General features: G+C 36.0%; 1 protein-coding gene across 1 annotated transcript in view; it reads right to left on the bottom strand.

Annotated features, from left to right (window-relative positions):
- Positions 1-732: 732 nt before the first annotated feature.
- CDH19 (cadherin 19) overlaps positions 733-22832 on the bottom strand; it is a 93127-nt gene continuing 71027 nt past the window's right edge. Inside the window, exons 10-12 of the mRNA XM_082698690.1 lie at positions 9250-9367; positions 7025-7276; positions 733-4396 (exon numbers count right to left, since the gene is read on the bottom strand). Coding sequence (XP_082554816.1) covers positions 3906-4396; positions 7025-7276; positions 9250-9367 — 861 coding nt within the window. The 3' untranslated portion in view covers positions 733-3905. The remainder of the gene's footprint in view (positions 4397-7024; positions 7277-9249; positions 9368-22832) is intronic.

Below are 22832 nucleotides of genomic sequence, written 5' to 3'. Positions count from 1 at the left end.
TCCTGGACTGTCTGCCATTTCAGACCAGTTGGTCAGCCTTCCACCTCAGAGCTCTCTAGGAAAAGGCAGCAGTGACACATTCTAACAGGTCCTAAGGATCTGCTTTGTGACAGAGGTGCCATTCTCCCCTCCTCCAGGAAATCACAGTTTATCTCAGTAGACAGATGATCGATAGATACATAGATGTATAGATGGACAGGTAGATATAATTGGAAATATAAAAAACCACATATTCCTTTCCTCCATTTCTTTCTCTAATTTGTCTCCCAGCCTTTAGTGTATTTGGTATCTAATGTCCTTTCATGTCATTTGAAAGATCGTGAAGCTACCTTGTAGGTTTCCAGTAGCCTTGCAAGTCTAACAATATATTTGTTGCCAAGCATTGTATTACAACCAGGAAGCAGAATTCTCACACATTGCACATGTTTTTATTTTCATCACACTTCATGGTAACTCATTCATATGAGAATTTCTACGGCATTTATCATTGGACCTGTTTAGACTGAACAGTTTATAGACATTACCTTTTTTCATCCCTGGGGATAATACCAATACATCCAAACGAGTTAAAACGCCAAACTCATATACTAGAAACCTTTTGAAAAATCTTAGTGTACCCGAGAACTGCCCAGTGGTGACCTATTCTGAAAAATACATTAATTCCATATTATTATTTAACAAAACTCAATATGGTTCTATGCATGACCAAATAAAATAGATTGGGATTCATTGTTGTATTCAGGAATATTTATTGGTCCACATACTATGTGCTACAAACAATTTCAGACAAGAACAAATGAACAAGACAGAGGACTCCTTGCCCATTACGGCTTACATTCTAATAAGTGATAAAGACATAACAAGTTAAAAAAAAAAAGTACGTATATCTTGTAATACCAGGTGGCTAAGTGATTTGAATAAAAGCAAGGAGGAGCGAGGGCTACCGTGGAAGACGATGGCCAGGAGGCCTTTCTAAGGAAATCACAGTCCCTCACAGACCTGAGTGAAGCGAGGCAGTGCAAAAGCGAAACGTCCGAGGGTCAGAGTGTTGCAGGCCTAGAACACGAGACCGGAAGACATGAGCCGGGACAGAGGGACACCCGGCTTCCAGGTGGCGTGAGCAAGTGGCCTCAGATCACAAACACGCTGTGAAGCCGCGCAGAGCACTCAGTCCTGGAAGGGAAGGGGTCTGCGAGGTCCAGCCGCATCGCATCGGCTCCCACGACGACGCAGTTCTTCCGTGGGTCAGGGACTGCTCGTCCGTCCCAACAACCGTGTGCAATAGCTGAACGGGGCCTTATTTTACAGATGACAACCACGCCGGGCCAAGAGCAGACAGTTCGACAGAGTTCACACAGTTACTTGAACAAAAGCGCACTGAGTCATACTCGGATCTGCGGGCTCCAGCACGGCTGCGGTGTGAACGCCTATGACCACTGAAAGGCCTCTAAATATTTTCTTGTTGCAACCATTAGTGATCCCAGACTTACACATACACCTGTGAGTTAACGGAGGGTAATATTTAAGCACTGCAAGTGTTAGTGCGAAGCTGTGCTATTTTCATAAATATCTGCACTGATTTAGCCTTAATGAAAATTTACAAAAATGAGATCTTAATGGCATGCCTTTAGGTTAGAATACAGCTGTGTTCTTGCAAAACCCAGGGGACCGCAAAAAGGTCAAGTGTGATTGAAATGTGACCGAACACAATTTCTAGGAAATTGCAACTTCTGTACAAGAATCAGATAGTATTTTTTGATATTGTTTAAGACTAGCAAATCGATATGCAACCATCTATGTTCTTTTCCTATGTACCTCGAGTTAACAATCTCATCATCAACTAAGCCGAATTTATTTTAACACACCTGCTTAGTGCCACTGGACTCAAACGTGTGCATTTTTAAAAGTGTTCATCCAAATTGATAGGTTGTTCGTAAGGCTTTCACCCATGACAAGACCTACTTGAGCCTCAGAAAACCCTATTTCTGTTTTTCTCATCTATTTTCCATGGACTGATTCATCTGCTGCTTTTTGTACTTTCCAATTCTTCAACCAAGATTACATATAGTACAATCTTTTAAATACAGGGAATAATCCTTTATGGAATAATCCCTGAAAATATCCCCAATTATACTCTTTCAATTTTTATGTTAATCTGATAGAAATAGAAATGTTCTCTCAACTCACACATTTCTGTTTTACTTGCAAGTTTTTCTCTTTGAACATTTTGTTTTATTTAGTATTCATACTCTTTCCTAAGTAAATGATGATATGAATGCCTAAGGATTTTCTATGACTTATCACTTCTCATCCACTTTTAATATTTCCCTAAATTGTCGTATTTCCAGTCTTGGGCTTTTTTAAAGTGCTGATACCTATGTTACTGACGTAATGGTACCTGAATGGATATTGGTGGAAAACCTCGCTTCTATTACATGGTGTGGTGTTTGTGTTTCCAAGTACAGAGGAAAACAGTACTGTAGCTATTCAAACCCACCTATCTTTAGCTAAACATTATTCAAAATATTTTCTCTAAATATAAATGGTCGATTTGGTTCAGCTCATTTCCACATGCTGCTAAGAAGAAATGAACATATAAAACAACTTTGAGGACACTGTATTATTCACCATTTTCTTTCTGCTCCACCTATGAATTTTGAATTCCATCTTGATTTTCATAGAATAATAAGGATGGTTCTGAAAATGCTGGTTAAAATTAAAGGGTTTATTATCTGATTATCTGACGTTATCATAAAGCTTGTTATCTGGATGTTTCCATGGATTTTATCATGTCCGGCAGCTTAGCATACTTCCTTCATAATGTTATAATAAAAGTAACTATTGCACCTAATTTTATATCCCATAATAAAAAAGATGACACTGAAGAATCAGTTCTGGTCTAAGCTCTTAATAAAAAGGAAATGCTAAGAATTTTATCATGTTTCATTCTATGCGTGGTGAGAATCAGTACAGGTGATCATAATATTTTGCATGAATATTAATTCAACTTTGAGTCAAATACTTCTTTCATTTATTGCTACCATTTTTAGTGGCAATAAAAATTTACTTAAAATTTTCATGCTTTCTACAATTATCATAAAGTTAAAATTTAATGTTGAGTAAATTTTGACATGCATTTTGTTATTGCATTGTGCCACATAGTAAAGATGTATTTTGGCTACATATAAAAATAACATTAAATGTCTCAGATATATCTTCATACTCCCTTTTTTATATAAATCTGTAATATCAAAGATAATGCCAATCTATACTGTATCTTTGATTAATCAATATACACTAAGAGTCTGTCTAAATTTGAAATCAGTTTTCAAGTATGGCCTTGACAGTGATTTTAAAATATCAAACTACTGTGAGTCCTAGAATCTCAGAAACTTGTTTATTCATAAAAAATAAACACTTTTTAAAAGTTTTATATCATCACCCAGATTCTACTAGGTATTTGTTTCTCTCTGTACAGCATCAGGAACTTAAAACACATAAACAATATACTCTCACTTTGTAAGATTAAAAAAAAAAAAAAGGATAACTGAAATAATATTAAGTTGATCTAGTTCAGGGCCTTTCTCACATTAAACATTCAAAACTTTGTATTGGATGGTAGTGAAAATAGTGGAAAAAACGCCAGAGGAATACTCCAGCTACATGCCACAGTTGGCCTGCACTGGCACCCGAGAGCTGACTGTTAGCATCACTCCACATCTGCATTCGGGGACAGCATGTGGGTAGCCGGAAATAACCAAGGGCATTTACTCCAAGGAAATCGGAAGATGCTGGAACTTTTCTGCCCCGCCCCGAGAACTGCAGTACACAAGTCTTTACTAGGAGACTACCAGTTTGCCCAAACACATACTAGCATTTTTAAAATTTTAAATAATAACAAAGCCCTAATTATTGGACTGCATAGCAGACCCAAACATGCATGCTAATCTTTTAAAGCGAGGTCCCAACTCGTTAAGGTAATCGTAATTTTCATCCTGATCGGAGGCTGCGGACCCTAAGGAGCTCAGGGACCCAGCTGAGGACCCTGTTCCCTCAAAAGCGTAGGTCTGGAGGGAGTCAAAAGGAGGGGCACAAGGATCAGTATTCGCTTCTTCGAGCTTTTCCAGAATGAACTTGCGGAAAACGGCGCTGTCGGGGCCCACCTGCAGGGACTGGCGGCACCGGCTCGGGATGTCGGCGGCGGCGGCTCCCCGCGCCCTGCGCTCCCGCGGGACGGCGCTGCTCCTCAGCTGGGCCATGTCGAAGGCCTCCGTGTCTTCCTCGCCGCCGCCTTCATCGTCGTAGCTGAACACGTTCTCGCGGAAATCTTCGCTTTTCTCCGCAAACAGAGTCGGCTTCCTTCGCTGCTTCAGACCCAGGATCAAAAAAATAAACCCTGACCAAGAAACGAGAACATGAGCACATGAAGCGACACTCCGTAATAAGTATGACATAAGACGTGACTATACATTAATGCAACAAGTTCATATTCATCAATATGATATGTTATTTATAATAAGCCTTGCAACCCTTGCTTTTGTTAAAAGCTCAGGACATGAGTTAGATTTTAGGATTATAAGAAAAGAAAACATAGAGTGGAGCCTCGAGTGGTGCAAGTGGGGTTGGTGACGTCATCGCCTGTACAGTGGAATATCCCCGAATAAGGTTTGATTCCCCAAAACTCAACTACAGTATTTGCTGTTGAACATTTACAAAAGGGGCGTGCAGAATGACAGAAGGCAGTATGACTATATTTCAAATTATTTTTACATCATAAAAATAAGAGTGAACTGTTTTGTGATGATAATTCACTTAAAACTGTATTTTTTATATATTGAAAACAGAAAAAGGAAAGGAGCATACGGGAACATTTTCCAATCTACATGCGTTTGTCAATTTTAGTAACCACTAATCCATGTTAAGAGAAGTTAAGCACAACAGAGCCATCTGAAATTCCTCACTGAGACAAATTCTAAGTTAATACCCATTGACTACAAAGTATATGCCACCAAAAAGCTGGTTTAGAACCTGTGCTCAGTGATATCACATTAATTTCAGAAAGCCCAAACTATCATTTTTTAAAAAATCGTAACACTGGTATGCCCACAATCATTATTTATTAAGATAATTTTAACATGATGTAGAAACAGAAAAATTTCAAAGCACTTTTTTCTATTTAGAGAAAATTGTGTGTGCATGCGTATGTATGTATCGAGAATAGCCAACCAGAACTTCACCTATAGGAACTGAAATAAACATGAAATGATGTTATTAATATTATCATAAAAAGAAATATATTAGGCCATACTTTAGGTCAATCTTACCTTTTACAACACTGAAATAGTGTTCTTAAAATAAGGTCATTGAGTTTGAATCCAGATACTGTGAAACTCGGTTCAGATACATGGTTGGTATAGAGAGGAAGCTAATAAATAATTTTTTCAATTTATGAATGGGAGAGAGTATTCTCGACACTTTCAAAGAAAACTACTGTCTGTTGGTTGACCCATACTTCTCACCCTCTAAATCTTAGTCGTGACCTTGACTGCAAGGCTGTCCTCTTACTCAGGGTTTTTGGTCTTGGGTTAGGTCTGTCCCTATGCGTAAAGCAGTACTTGTCACCCTTCAAACCCTACACTGTTTTTACTACACTTGATTCTGATTCCCAGCTATCTAGCTCTATATTCAGTTTTAGGATCAAAGACCATTAAAAATTATCATAAAAACTGAGGCTGAATTGGAAAGAATGGTAATTTGGATGGTAAAAAGGAATGCATGATTTTTGAGCTTTGAGAAAGATGAGTAGAGTGAGGGCAACGCAATCCCTGAAACACAGATGCCATTTGGAGCAGTGGGTTTGGGATTACAGAACCAGTGGCTGATACAACTGTTCGCAGGACTCAGTCAAGTGGTGTTGACCTTGACACGGAGTTGTAAGGGAAGAGAGGGTTTAGGTTACTTATACTGACTGGTTTGCTGAAGAGAGACGGTGATGCTAAATGAATTATTTGTAGTTGTGGAAGCCTGATAAAACATTTTGCGGTTCATCTGCCTCATCTGTAAAATGTAAAATCTGTAAAACATCTACATCTGAAAACAACAAACAAATAAAACAGAGTTTGGGGCGCCTGGGTGGCCTAGTCTGTTAAGCGGCCAACTCCAGTTCAGCTCAGGTCATGATCTCAGAGTTGTGAGGTTTGGTCCCACTCTCGTGGCGCTCAGCCCTGAGTCTGCAGGAGATTACCTCCTTCTCCCTCTGCCCCTTGCCCCGCTAGTGCACACTCTCTCTCTCTCTCCCTCTTGCCCCTCTTGTGCGCTCTCTCTCTCCTTCTCTCTAAAATAAATAAATAAATAAGTAAATTCTATTAAAAAGAGGAGCTATTTTATTGAAATTTCTTTTGTGTTTAGCTCTGATCAAGTAAAGCCCTCTTTTTGCATTCCCCCAACCTATTTGCTTTCTTCCATTGTGGTCCTACGGCTCTACTGAGTTGCAGGACAGGGTTAAATAGACTGTGTACAGTTATGGAAATTTAGTACATCCCCATGACCCTTTGTAAAGTACTTAGCACTTTGAGTTTTACTTTCTTCATTCATACAACACAGGTGATAAATAGTTATTACTTCATATGGTTATCGTGAGAATCAAATTACATACTGCTTGTGAACACTCAAGACGGTATCCTGTAGCATAATAAGCACTCAACAGAAGGTCGCTACGATTATTACTAATTGTTATATACTGTATATGCTGTCCACTGCCAATGCTTAGTGTCAAAAACATTCCTACACAGACGTGCACACACATGCTGACACACTCAGAATTTGGGAATCATTCATTTTCATCTTGAGATGCATGGTCACTCTATTTTTCATTTACTCCATGGTTTAAGAATTGCAACATATTCAGAAGAGCAATTACATACTTAAACACACACTCACACACACCCCATACTGTGATGATGGAATTAACTACTTTTTAATTATTTTTAATAAATGAAGATAGGTTCAGTTCAGCACTACTTACCAAATATTATCATGACGCTGATCAAGACAGCAAGTATGACTTCTGTTCTGAATCCCATGGCAAGCACAAGGTCCTTATTCCTGCAGGCCTGTGTACTGCCATGGTCATCGCAGTCACAGATGTGGATGGTAAGAGTGTTTGTACTTGTAAGTGATGGGATTCCATTGTCAGCAATTAGGACAGATATATAGAAGACAGGCTCTTCTTGAAGGCTAAAACCAGTTCTATTAGTCAAAATTACAGCTGTGTTATCTAAAACAAAAACCCATGTGCATAATTTTTCAACAATATAGAAGAAATTCATACCAGTCATATGTACTAGAGGCAATAACATAGATATATCAAGTAGGTTTAAATAATAAAGAAGAAATGTCAGGTAAAAAGTCAAAAGATCCACTCAAAAAGTCATTATTGATTTGGCATTGCCTAAACCATAATTACAATCTTAGATGAATTACACGAATCAGTTCCAAGATGTTTTTGATAAAGATAGAAAAAGTAAATGTGGAACACAGAAAACAGCTTTTTAATCAGATCTCAGTATTTTATAGAGGTTACTGTCATTAAATTTATGATCACAGTATGAGTTTCATTGGGGTTATTTACTCACTACACAGTGCTTTGTCTAATAGAAACTCATTCTTTTCACAAATCCTATAAATACATAAGACTTTCAAAGTCATCTACCAATATCACAACAAGTGATCTCAAATCATGTATTTACTAATGAGACAGAAGGATTAGTTTTATTTGGTAGGAAAATTCTATTGGGATGTTTCATTTTACTTTGACATTATGAACCCATTTTCTATTTAAAATTCAGGTAACAGTTAAGCCTCAGCAGCACTGATCGCTCTTCTAGATAGAACATTTAAGACATTAGCAAAGATGAACGATATACACACTTTGACCGTTCTGCAGTTGTTTCTCCCTGAATCCCAAAATATTCTAAGCTTTTTTGGTGCAATTTCTTATATCTGACTCCTAAATTTCCCCCTCCTCTTTGTATTGCCACCCCCCAAAATATTTTCTGTAGTAATCAAAACTTAGGATACACAAACAGTAAAAATGCAAATAAATGAAGTGTTTCAAAATGTGTGTGCTTGCCAACCACTTTTCCCAAATCATCTTTTAATCTTTTTTTTAAAATTTTTATTTGTTTTCCAAATCATCTTTTTAAAATGAATTCTTCATCATGCTTTGGAACCTATAAAACTTGGGATTTTATTGACTAGGCAGACTGAAAAGTTAAGAGAGTTTACATTTTTCAATTCATATCTTACCAGATTATTTTTAATCACAAACATTAAACCCAATTAATTATTCTCTTTGTTTTAATATACTTATTTTGCCTCAGTGACTTATGTTGATGTAAATAAATCTAAGTTGTAACTTATTTCTTCTATTGATATTTGCATTTTTTAATCCTAAGTTTAGTTGAGTTTCCTTCACTGAGAAATTTGGCAAGGAGAAAAGGGAGAAAACATGCCTGCATTTATTGTCCACAAAAGATCTCCCGTAGATCGAAACCCAGAATCAGGTATAAAGAAGGACATCAGCAGGTGTTTGGCTATGGATACTTCCGTAATAAAAACTACAGTGTTTCTTATCTTCAAGATATAAAGTAAAATTAAAGTAGGCCCATATTATAACAAGAAAAGTAGCTTCATGCAAAGTCAAGTCACCTCTGCTCAGAAGGAGAAAATACTCTGTCTCTCTACATGAAACCCTTTGGCACACTGTGTCTTTAGATTGATAGGATCACTTCATTTTGAAGGAAAGAGAATAATCTTAAACCAATTTTATATATTTATAGCTTCAAATTAATGACTCCAAATATCTCTGAATCAATCAAACTAACATGACTGTAAGTATATATCATTTTCTTCCCCAAAGATTGAAGTTTGGTTTTACGAGACACGAAAGGAAGTACTGGCTTAGTACTGCCATTATATCTGCAGGTTCATTCGGTTTTGCAAGGTCTCACAGCCACTGATGACTTGAAAAAGTGCTTCTAATTTAAAGAAATCCAGTGAGAAATGGGGCTAGTGTTTTCAGAACGTGATGTCAGGTTTTGTTTGCTGTTTCCACTGCTTCTCTCTGCTCTACTTCTCAATATTATCATACTGCAAGAACCTTATAAAAAGCAACATCATAAATCCCTTTAAAACCAAGCACATTTCCCAAAGAAAGGATCAGAAGCCATTATGAGGGAATGGCATTACCTTCATTATCTAGGATTATGAAACTCGAGTTCTTTGTGTCTTCCCCAGAGAGATGAAAGTAAAAATGGTGATCTTCTGAGGATTCATCTCTATCCACTGCACTGATGGTCTGAATTACCTAGGAAAAGCAGAAACAGGTTGCTTGGTTTTTGATTCAGGAATATAATTACTATTATAGAGATTATTATCAGTATTAGTATTAGCTTTTACCAAAATTGCCTTATCAAAATTTTTGTATCTGTTGCAGAGGATCATTTAATTTGGGGAGAATGTTAAAACATTTTCTCAGGTTAAAAATAAGTTTACCTGCCCCTTTTAAAAAGAGTGTTTTGATAAGGGCACCTGGGTGGCTCAGTGGGTTGAAGCCTATGCCTTCGGCTCAGGTCATGATCTCAGGGTCCTGGGATCGAGTCCCACATCGGGCTCTCTGCTCAGCAGGGAGCCTGCTTCCTCCTCTCTCTCTGCCTACTTGTGATCTCTCTCTGTCAAATAAATAAATAAAATCTTTAAAAAAAAAAAAAGAGTGTTTTGATAATACATAATAAATTCTTGTCGGGGGCTGAAATGATTTCTAGCAGTTAAGTTTGTTAGAAATTCTGAAAATACTGCTGCTATAAATCAAGATTTCCTCCCATCCTTCAGGCCTGATTTCCCCTTTTCTTCTTTTTTCCCTTCTTCCTTCCTTATCTGAATAGCAGCCATTATGGTTTGTTGAAATTATATATTCCCTACTCATTTGAGAGCATAGCTGTGGTAAACTTATTGTCTTACTAAAGTATTAGCTAAACTAATGAGTTTTCAAATTGATTTGAGCAAATAATACATTTAGAGCTTAGGGGCAATGTATATGATTTCCTTTGACCCATAAAGACTACAGCAAAAGTGTTCCACGTCAAATAAATTCCTATTTCAGAACATAAAAAAGTGAAGTAACGCAGTTATGAACACATCAGATCACATTTAATTCTCTTCTTTCAAGACATGAATGTGTCAGTCAAGTGGTTCGTTATTGTCAAAAAAGAAATACGCTGTCAAGATCACATAGTGAGATTGTGATTAATTCTGGAAATTAAAGTAAATTGATTATAGAAGTTATTGTTTTGAATTTTCTAGAATTAAAGTTCTTTTAACAATGTGTCAAACAAAAATATCTTTAGTTGCAAGATGACAGACCCAAATTTTATAATGTTATACTTCAAAGAATAGACTCTCTCCACATGTAGTCTTATAAAACCAAAGTAATTTGTAAGTTATTGCTCTACATCGATTGATCTTTTTCCTTATAACACATTCCTAGTTAAATCATATTCATATGGTGTTAATTAAATAATCTAATAAAACATTTTCACTCAACCCATGTCTACAATAATAAATTTGCATTGTATTAGGGTAATGGTCTTATTTTGGATTACCATAATAGCCGGGGGAAGGGTAGGGGCATATTTTGAGTGCCTGGTGTTGTTTTGTTTTGTTTTGTTTGTTTTTAATATATATTTTATTTATTTATTTGACAGAGCTGAAGAGTGTGAGCACAAGCAGGGGGAGTAAAGAGGGAGAAGCAGGCTCCCCGCTGAGCAGAGAGCCCGGTGTGAGACTCGATCCCAGGACCCTGGGATCATGACTGAGCTGAAGGCAGACGTTTAACCCACCGAGCCACCCAGACATCCCACTAGTTTTTTTATTCTTAAAAAAATAGAGATACTAATACTTAAGTTTTAGGAATGATTTTTAGAATTTTATGTCATAGCTTGTCAAAATGCCTGTCATACCGTCCGTACATGTTTATACGGTGTTTTCTTCACGAAAACATGTTAGTGTTGGGATTTGCATAGACAGAATGGTCTCCTGAGTCCTGTGTGTAATCTCATCATATGTGTATTTCCTTAACTAAGATTGATAGCAAATTGTAAAAACTCATGTTTACCTTGTTGACACATGCAGTCTTGATTTTTAGACAAGGAATAATTTATCTCACTACCTGCCTTTCTGTATTAAATACATGCATCGGGGATGTCTGGGTGGTTAAGTGTCTGTCTTCAGCTCAGGTCATGATCCTGGGGTCTTGGGATGGATCCCTGCCTCGGGCTCCCTGCTCAGTGGGAAGCCTGCTTCTCCCTCTCCCACTCCCCCTGCTTGTGTTTCCACCCTTGCTGTGTCTCTCTCTGTCAAATAAATAAATAAAATCTTTAAAAAATAAATAAAAATAAATAAACAAGTAAATACACAAATCTGACCAAACATTGAAAATGTTTCCCTTTTGGGTATGTAGGTTTAAGAACAATGGTGAAGTGCTGATTTTGTATATATTTTTAAATGATTTTAATTAATTAAATTACTCCCTACATATGTACAGGTAAACTGAATATGCATAGGTTTCAATATCCCGGTCCCTCTGTACATCCCTCAACTTGCACTTGCTTTATAAACTAAACTTCCACATGCTTTAGGGGTTTTATCACTTTACAAAATAGGAAGCCACTGATATAATAGAATCAGTTACCATCAGCAGGTACCATTAATTCTTTTGAACTAACCCTGAATGTGTACATTATTCTTGAGAACATAGATTTCTAGAAAAGAGCCAACATTAATGAGCACAAGAGTCTTGACTAGGAATGCTCATTTTTTTTCATTTCATATAACAATGGCAAGGTTTTTGTATTAATTTTCAAATAAAATTCTAAGAAAAAAAATCTTGTTGCATTGATTAGATTTCCAAACTATTTCCTACATCTACTTGCTTGGGGCTTACCACTGTTGTACACGCTGATGAGAGGAGCAAAGACAAATCAAAAGCAAAGAGTAGACAAAGTAGACAAACATGGGTGGCTATATTATGACAAATTCTGGGAGCTCAAATTTTTAAATTCCCCTTTGTCCTGGGTAGAGTTTTGTCCAATTTTTTTCTGAACCAATACATGTGATTTTCCATTTATAACACTTTAAAATCTATAATGGAAATACATTGTGATAATCTAGAAAGTCTAAAAAGAGTTCCCATTTTCTATTTCCTTAGATTAAGCTTCAAGTCATCTAAGTATCTCAGGTGAGTAAAACACTGGGTCAGAATCTGAATGCAAGCCGACGTCACAGCGAGTTGAAATGAGTAGCATGTGTTGCCCCCAGAGCACATTTTCTTCAGATGTATTGAGAAAAATAAAATTGATAAATGTTTAAAATGTACATCATAATGGTTTGAAGTGCATATCCACCGTGAAAAGATTCTCTCCATGTGATTAATTACCATATCCATCCCCTTACATATTTATCATTTTTTAAAAGTTCTACTTAGCAAATTTATACAAAGAATTTTATCACCTGTAGGCACCATGTTGTACATTAGATCCCTAGACTTTATTCATCTTATAACTGAAAGTTATACTCTTTAACCAACCTTTTCCCATTTCCCCCACCCTCAAGCTCCTGGCAACCACTTTCTATTCCTCCCAGGCCCATTGTTCAAGCCCTAGACCTGTTCTTGTTCATGAAGTTGGCATACAAAAAAAATACTGTAATGCGTGGGGTGTGCAAGAAGCAAACAAAACCAAGGCTCATAAAAGACAGAGACATACAGAGAAATAGGTAATATAATTGCCGTAGAAGAGATATAGACCAAAATGATTGGGAAAAAAAAAAGAAAAAAATAATCTGAGTATTAATTTAGGAAAAAGAAATGATTTTCCAAGTGGAATTGAGCAAATGAGCTAATACTTGAGTAAAAAAAAAAAAAAAAAATACGAATTAATGGGGAAAGTGTGATCCAGATAAAAGGACACCATGCAAAAACCAGGAACCCAAAGAGCATATATTATTAGGTAGGATTACATGAAATTTGCATTTTTTAGGTCAAAGTGAAATAAACACTGGCAATTTTCTAAGTTTCAACTTAATCATTTTATGGAACTACAAACAGTATTTGACTTTAAAGATAATCACGGGAAAAAAGATAATCATTTGTGTCTATCAATTACTTCACACTATGACTTCTTTTCCTTAAAAAAGAGGCACACTTGGGCCAGCTTACTAAAATGTCATTCTTAGATTACTATTATGTGGATTAAAAAATCACTACAACATTCATTTCCTACAAACTATAAGTATGACCTTTATTAAATATGCAACTTTTTTGATAGCTAGACAAAGAAGCAAGTATCCTACCTGGATTTGGAGCAAACAGGTAACACATTTGAGTCTGTTTCTTTACCTGAACAGCAGATATCAATGAAATCTACCTCCGGTATTAGTCGAGGAATGCATTTTTGAATAAGATTACAAACTATAAATTGAAAAATGAACTATAAATCAATATATAGGTATTGAGTATTAATATAAGTTATCAGTTTCTCAGAATGTGTTTAATAAACAATTTCTTTCAATAGATACATGTTAAATGAAAAGTGAGAATTGCAATAAATGAATATATGCGAGGATAGTTACAATTTCATCTCAATTGCTTACTTACATAATTATTCTAGGTATTTGTACCCTGCATCAAGCTACAGATGTGAATTATTCTTTGCATCATCAAGAAATATTGTCAACAAATTTGAAGAAGACTGTCACTTTCTTTACCACTCCACTGAGGAAATGATACAAAATGTGACTTGTTTAGATAAAATAAAGGATTTGAAAAGGCTGTTGAATATCCACTCAAAAGGTCAAAGTATTAATTAACACGATAAAATTAGAGCTAACGAGAAAATTTAGTCTATAGTCTCTGTTTTCTTTGTTTAGCATGTTATTAGGAGAAAAAATGTTGAGAAACTCATGGTATTTTAATATTATGGTCTGGACAGAAGCAGAGAGACTCTGTTTCTAAAAAGGACTTTTTTTTACCAAATTATAGTTACTTAAGTGTCACAGATATGGAATGTTTTACAGATATCTACTTATACTCAGTTAAAAATTTTACTTTCTTAAATTTTTATTTCAGTATATATTTCATTTCTTTTGTTAATTTTTAAAATAGACCTTATAAAGTTAATATAAAATCATCATATATAAATAAGAAAGATTAAATTATGAAATTATCTGACTAATATACCAAAGGTATCCATTCGGCCAGTATTTCATTGGTATTTGGAGCATCCCACGCCATCTCAGGCCCTGGGGGTGAAACAGTGGCCAGCACCAAGTGTCTGTCAACACTGCTTACATTCTAATGGAGTAGAGAGACATAATGCCTAAAGCAAGAAAGAAAAGTGCAGACTAAAACACCCACTATTTCGGGGTCAGAGGATCTGGCATCTAAACCATAAGTGACTCTTAATCTCATAAACAAAAATTAGATTAAACTTCAGAAGTGAGCGGTGGTGACATCATGAATATTCTAAAAGGGCTCGTACTTCATTTTGAGGTCCCCCTCCAAGTCTTAAATTGGAAAAAACATGATTTTATTTTTATTTAGGATTCCATGATCCAAATGATTGGGCAAAATTTGCATTTTAGAATGTTCATTCTGAAGACATCTTTATTGTGAATCTGGAAATAGGGAACCCAGTGACAAGCTATTGCCTCGATCCAGGGGAGCAACTAGTTTGTACTCAAGACCTCCTGATGTGATCTATAAAGACAACAACAATCACAGTTACAGAACATGAGCTCTTTTTAATGAGAAATGAGAAATCATACAGAAATTGCTGAAGTGTTTATAGAAACTGAAGCTGGTAACAACATGCTCTCAGGTGACAATACGGTTTCCCAGGCTCCAGATTTCCCACAGGGAAAGTTGTTATTGTCAAAGTAACACTTCACCATTTCAAAGAGGACACACAATATATTCTTCGGACTACTGCCCCACCACTAAGAACTGACTGCCCTGGAAATTTTCTACATGCCTTCAGACTTCACGAATAAAGATAACTAACGAACAACAACTCTGGGTATATCCTTGCACAGGAGCCGTGAAACGGGATAATGAGAAGTTTGATTTTATAGGAGTGTCCTTCAGCAGAACTGTTCATGGTTCACTCCAGACAATGTCTTGGGCCCCTGGTAGGGTCTCAAGAGGGAGGACAGAGCAAAATCGACAGATTACAGGGGTATTTAGAGGATGGAACCCAGAGAATCAGTGACTGACTGGATATGAAGAATGCAAGAGTAGAATGAATCAAAGATGATGTCCACACACCCTTCCTGCACAACTTGGTGAGTTATGGTAATTTTGCAAGGGATGTTAAAATAACAACAGACAAACGCAGCAGGCTTGGAAGACAATTCAGCATAACCTTAGGGCATATACGTAGCAATCTCTAGTTAACTGGGCATACAGCTTGAAATATAGGAGAAAAAACTGGCATGAAGATCTAGAAGCCATTTGTGTATGAACTTTAATTAAGACATAGGTATGACTGAAAGCAAAAACAGTGATTTTGAAAAAAAAAATAAATAAAAGAACAGGACACAAGAGAGAAAGGAGGGGAGAAGAAAACCAGACTATAATGCAGGATCATGGAAATTTAGGCAATAGAAAATTTTTACATGGAGACAATGTAAATGTCTTTACATTAGAATATTGTTATGAAAGAATCTAAAAATCGCTGATATTATACTTTATTTCTGGAAAAGATATTTGGTATCAGTCAAGATAATGGGAATCATTAATTTGAAAAATTAGAACTATTTCCCCCAAACAGGAAAGGCAAATTGCCCTAGTGTCAGCTCATTTATTATACTCATTCTGCAAACCACTGAGCCCTCTCTCTCTCTCCTCCTCCCCACGCGGGGAACTTACACACTAAGAACAAAAACAAAAATTCTGCTTATCCATATAGATCATTAAGGAAAGTGCCTGATTTTCTCCAGAATGGAGAGCAACTATTCTTCCATTTTGACTTTCTACGATGAAGGTATTATCTATCCAAAGCAGATAGACACCTTTTAATTTGTCATCCTGTCCAGCAATTAAGCCTGTGGAAGTAAGATCAAGAATGATTTTCACAGTGGGGTGTCTGGGTGTCTCAGTTGGTTAAGTCTCTGACTCTTGGTTTCAGCTGAGGTCATGATCTCAAGGTCAAGAGACTAATCCCCATGTGGAGCCCTGCCTGCAGGGCTCCGAGCTCAGCAGGAGGTCGGCTTGAAGATTCTCCCCCTCTGGTCCTCCCCCACTTGTGTGTACTCTCCCTTAAATAAATAGATAGATAGATAGATAGATACATCTGTTTTTTAAAAAATAATGATCTTCACAGTATGAGAAGACATAAAATACTTAGATTTTTATTACATGTGAAAATGATAGCATTTTGTATATATTGTGTAGATACACATTAAATTGATTCTATTTCTTTTTAAAAATTATAAAAATTTAATTTGGTAAGAACATTTAACATGAGATCTACCCTCTTAAGTTTTTAAGTGCACACACTGTGCTGTTAGTTCTAGGCACTGTGTGGGGCAGTAGATCGCTAGAACTCAGTCCCGTGGTATAATTGGAGCTTTGTACCTGATGAACACCAACGCTCCATTTTTTATATTTTTAAATGTGACTTCAAGAAAATTAAAAATTTTGTCATATTTATTTGGCAGTACAGCACTAGATCTCATTTTCTGACTAAATGTCCTTCTTTTTAGTAACTTTTTTGTATATATTTTACATATCATTGTATGGACCTGAGCTGCAGAAGACCATGAAGTGGTAGTGTGAAAGCAGAGATTTCTTCCTCATCATTGTTTTAAAGTCTGCTACCACACATTTCAGTATTAAGTGAGATCGTGACTGTTGATTTGAGTGCAAGTATCATCATTTTATTCTTACTCTATTTATTATGGCTGCATTTTGTCTTGGTTTATTTGTTACCCTGAATTTAAGTTTTAATTTTGTGAAAGGGCTTCTTATCATCAAATGAAGTTTATGTGCATCTTTTTGTTCCTTTGAGATATTGATATAATGGAAAATATTAACATTTTAAAATAGTTTGTTCTTCTCCTTAAAGACATTTTTCTATTCTTCGTATCACCATTTAGTACCTTCATAAATTGTTTTTAATTATGATTTACATATAATGTTTACAGCCATATTCTTAACAACCATTTTGTGTTTATGCTTGCAGGTGTTTAATTTTGTCACTTTTCTTTCAGTAAAGCTACTCAGAGTATGTTTTGGGAAAGTTTATATAGCATGGGGACTAGTAATCACTAATAATTTTGATTTCTTGGCCTAAGATATTCTTGATAATGTTAATGATTTTTCTTTGAATCTCTATTCTTATTTTTCTTACACCATTACTTTTGTATTTTATCACCTTTTATTCCAGCAAATGATTTTGAACTTTCATTTTGAAATAACTGTAGCTTCTCAAAAAATCTCAAAAACAGTGCAAAACACATTTTAAATACTTCTTTCAGCTAACCCAATGGTCATGTCTTACGTAATTGTAGAAATCAAAATGGGTAGAATATTATTAAATGGATAATATATTCAGTTTTCACTGGCTTTTACTTCCACATGTGTGTGTATGTGTGTGTGTTGGCATGTGCGTGTATAACTCAAAAGTTGGATCTCATGTAATGACCGGTGTCACCACACCCCATCAGGATTCAGAAGACTTTTATCACCACATGTGTGAATTCCTTTATACTACTCTTTTTTGGTCACTTACATCCCCACTCCTTCCCTTGTTCCTTGGCAACGACTAATTCCTTCTCTGTCTCTTACAGTTTTGATTTTTGGAGGATGTACTATAAATGGAATCATAAACATGTAAGCTTTAGGATGTTGCTGTTTTCACGAAACGTAATGCCTTTGAGATTCATTGCGCGACGCGTGTGTAAATAATCTGTTCCTTTTATGGCCAGGTGGTACTCCCATTTACGGATGTATCACACTTTGTCTAATCATTCCTCTGGTGACTGACATGTGGATTATTTTGGTTTTGGCTATTATGAATAAAGTTGCTATGAATATTTTTATGTGAACATAAGTATTTCTCTGACATGTGTGTGACACTCTGCCCAGTGATGATGATTAGGTTGTACAGTAAGTATATACTGAGCTTTATAATAACCTGTCAAATTATGATCCATTTTTTATTTCCACTTCCTCTTCTCCCAGCACTTGAGGATGTCTGTGGGCGGCGTTACTCGAACCGTTCTGGTAGGTGTGTAGTCATAGCTCATTGTAATTTTAAACTGCATTGTCCAAATACCTAATATTGTGCAACATCCTTTTGTGTGCTTTCTTGCTTTCTGTATAACCTCTCAGTGAAATGTCCTGTCATGTCTTTTGCCACTTTGTAATTGGATTATTTATTTTTTTTAACTGCTGAGTTTTAAGAGTTCCTTGTATATTCCAGGTGCAAATCCTTTGAGTAATCTTTGGTTTTCAAATATTTTCTTCCAACCTGTAGGTCATTTCTTTAATCCTTTTAACAGGGATTTACACATTTTTAAGTTTTTATAAAGTCAAATTAATACTTTCTTTTTGTTATGAATTGGGCCTTTCGTGATACATCTAAGAACTCTGTTTAGTCACAGAGAATAGGGTTTTCTCCTGCGTTTACTTCTAAAAGTTTTACAGTTTCAAGTGTATGTATAAATCTATGATACATTTTGAAATAACTTTTGTATAAGATAACGGGTTTAGGTGGAGTTTCCTATTTCTTCCCTATGTATATCCAATTGCTCCAGCAAAATCTGCTGAAGAGACTAGAGAATTTATAGGTATCTTTGCATTTGTTCTGCAGTACTTTTCATGTCATCCAGATTTGCAAATTTATTAGGACATGCAAATATTTTATTATAAAATATGGGGTTTTTTTTACATATATTGATCTAATTGTTATTTCCTTTAATTTGCCTACTCAAAGGTAAAATTTTATCTTTTCTTGTATTACAAATACCAGTTTTGAAATTAAATAATCTGGTCAACAAAGAAAGCATATTTAATTACTTTAAGAAAAAAAATTGGCAAATGCAATTCATTGTTATTGCTCCAGAAATTTAACAAGCAACAATTTAATCTCTTTCAAACCAATCAAAAATCAATAATCTGACAAAATCAAAACTTCCAAGAAGAAAACAAAACCAACCTCAATTAATGTTTATATTGAAGTTGTAACTTTTAATTTTTATTTTATAAGCAATGGATTCCTTTAAGCACAGGATAAAAAATTAATATTTTTAATTAATTAATTAATTAATCTGTTCCCACCCTTATCTGTGTTGAGAGTTTTGTTTCTGTGCAATGTCAAGTGTACATACACACCTTTTTAGTTCATTTAGAATTCCTTTACAAGCGAATGAGCCCTGTGTCAAGAACTTGTAAGACTACTCTTAACTGTTAATTTTAACAGTAACAAAATTAACTTTTAACAAAGACCAATTCTACTCATTGTCTTACTTAATAGAATTTTATCTTTACTAAATCCTTCTAAGATAGGGCAAAAGTGTCTTTCTTTTTCAAATGAGGAGACTGGTATTCAGTGTGGTTAGATCATCATCTTATTTGGGAATTATGGGCGATAATAAAATCCTCTTGTAACTATACCAGTCAAATTTTCTGTTACTGCTGTTTACTGTTGTTTTTGATGTTTCATGCCTAAATGAGGGGAAACGTATTTGAATTAAAACCCATGGTTTTCTACATACGCGATTTTTAGATAATAATGAAGAATACCAATTAGCCCATACAACACCCCCAAATTAATAGTAGAAAACAAATGTTTGTTGCAGTCCACTCTAAAGGACTCTTTGTGTCTATAAAAACTGGGAAAAGTAAACACATAAAAACAAGGAGAACACTTAAAGAATAATAAAGGAAACAAAAATTACTTTCCTATTCTGTCAACTTTTCTCAAATGGTAAAAAGGTAAATTCATCACATTCACAGAAATACATTCAGTTATAATTTGAAAACTTATGCTTTGTATTGTTTAGTCTTAAACAATAAATAAATTAAGTTAATAAATACCTATCTTGTCCTTGACTCTGGTCATGGGGCCAAGAATGATAACTAGCTGGAAAATAATGACATTGTTTAGCTTTCTGGTATTTTATTTTTTTAAGGTTTTATTTATTTGTCAGAGAGAGAGAGGGAGCACAAGCAGAGGGAGAAGGAGGTTCCCCCCAGGGGGAGGAGCCCGATGTGGAACTCAATCTCATGACCCTAGGATAATGACCTGAGACACCCAGGTATCCTAGCAGGAAACTACTGGGAGGGTTTTTTTTTGTTTGTTTGTTTGTTTTTTTTAGACTTTATTTATTTATTTGACAGAGAGAGAGTGAGAGCAAGCACAGCCAGGTATAAAGGCAGGCAGAGAGAGAGGGAGAAGCAGGCTTCCCACTAAGCAGAGAGCCACAGATCATGACCTAAGCCAAAAGTAGACAATTAACTAACTGAGCCACCCTGGCACCCCTATAGATTTCTAACATTGTAATGCATTCAAGCAGTGTCCAATATTCCCAATGAAGTTGTCATTAAGAAATCACCATTTTGGAAAAAAAAAAAAAAAGAAAGAAAGAAAAGGAAAGAAATTATCATTTTGGGAAGAAACAAGCAAAATTCTATCTAAAATAATAAAAAAAAATTGTATATAATAAGACATTGCTTTAAGACATACAGATCTTTGAATGCATTTGGAAAATTTTAAATTGTTTTAAATGCTACACTTTTGGACTCTCCATTTATTCATAGATTTATATTATAAAAAGTGATCCAGCATAGCTTATGGATAATCTTATAAAATCTCACATACACAGTCACATCACGAGCTTTAAAAAATGAGTTTCATAATTCAAAGTATCTTGCCCTAATTATTTGCAAATACAAATTTTAAAAATCTGATAATCTTGATGCCAAAATTAAGGTAATGAGGGAGAATGCTGCTTTTAGAGAATAACGCTCGGCATCAGGGAAATACAAATCAAAACCACAATGCGATATCACCTCACACCAGTCAGAATGGCTAAAATCAACAAGTCAGGAAATGACAGATGCTGGCGAGGATGTGGAGAAAGGGGAACCCTCCTACACTGTTGGTGGGAAAGCAAGCTGGTGCAGCCACTCTGGAAAACAGCATGGAGGTTCCTCAAAATGTTGAAAATAGAACTGCCCTATGACCCAGCAATTGCACTATTGGGTATTTACCCTAAAGATGCAAACGTAGTGATCCAAAGGGGCACGTGCACCCGAATGTTTATAGCAGCAATGTCCACAATAGCCAAACTATGGAAAGAACCTAGATGTCCATCAACAGATGAATGGATCAAGAACATGTGGTATATATACACAATGGAATACTATGCAGCCATCAAAAGAAATGAAATCTTGCCATTTGCGACAACATGGATGAAACTAGAGCGTATCATGCTTAGCGAAATAAGTCAAGCAGAGAAAGACAACTATCATATGATCTCCCTGATATGAGGAAGGGGTGATGCAACATGGGGGCTTAAGTGGGTACGAGAAGAATCAATGAAACAAGATGGGATTGGGAGGGAGACAAACCATAAGTGACTCTTAATCTCACAAAACAAACTGAGGGTTGCTGGGGGGAGGGGGTTTGGGAGAAGGGGGTGGGATTATGGACATTGGGGAGGGTATGTGCTTTGGTGAGTGCTGTGAAGTGTGTAAGCCTGGTGATTCACAGACCTGTACCCCTGGGGATAAAAATATATGTTTATAAAAAATAAAAAATTATATAAAAAATAAATAAATAAATAAAAAATAAAAGGAGGAATATTAATATTAAGAATTATTAAGCTATAAGAGGAGAGTAACTATAAAGATGCAATAAGAATTCCAAAGAGCACTTGGAAGTTCAGTGAAATTATCCAAAGACACAAATGTGGAAGATAGGGCCTCTCCACAAGACAAGTGTTAGACCTCCATGGAGAACACGTGGTTGCAGCATCTTGTTTTCAGAACAAAGGAGCTCACTGGGTTGCCTGGGTCAGAGCTAGCCCACATTGTCCAGGCAAGCAGAACAATCCTCCGGGGTACAAGTGGTGGGCGGACAGAAATGCAGATGGAGTTGGGAGGCCACTGCAGGTACAAGGCCTGAAGCTCACAGCATCCATACTGGGAGGGCGGCAAGACCTCACAGGCCTTGGATGGAGTTGCATGGTTGCTGAGGGAATGTACCTTTGGGACCTTTGGGGCTATACTTGTGGCTGGATAAAGCACCACATATATCTTCACACTGACCAACTCTGCAGGTTGAGAAAGGCAAAAATAAACATTCTACACACAGGACAAGGAAGAGAAGACCTTTTCCTTTTTCAACGTTCATTCCATGTCCTCCTTTGACAAGGCTCAACATCGCATTCCCAATAAGAGAAATGCTCTAAAGGGACCAATCCATTATCACGGTATCATGGAACAGGTATTTTTTAAGGCAGTACTGAGGCATGAATGTGAAGACAGAAAGCAGTAAATTAGTAAGAGGCAAAGCCTCGAACATATTGCTGTACCAGAAACGATGAAAGCAATCAAAGACTAATAGGTCATGTCTAAAGTACACAGAAACTGATACAAATGTCTGAAGACCTATTCTTTACCACTCTTTGTCCATTTATAATTCTCGTTGAGATGTAGATTGCTTACATTTTTTTCTTTTGTTTCTGCTTGTGTATGTGTATGCACGTAT

The sequence above is a fragment of the Mustela nivalis genome (assembly GCF_964662115.1).
Source record: "Mustela nivalis genome assembly, chromosome: 14".
Taxonomy (NCBI): Eukaryota; Metazoa; Chordata; class Mammalia; order Carnivora; family Mustelidae; genus Mustela; species Mustela nivalis.
The sequence above is the reverse complement of the archived record's forward strand: the minus strand, read 5'-3'. Positions and strand labels throughout refer to the sequence as shown.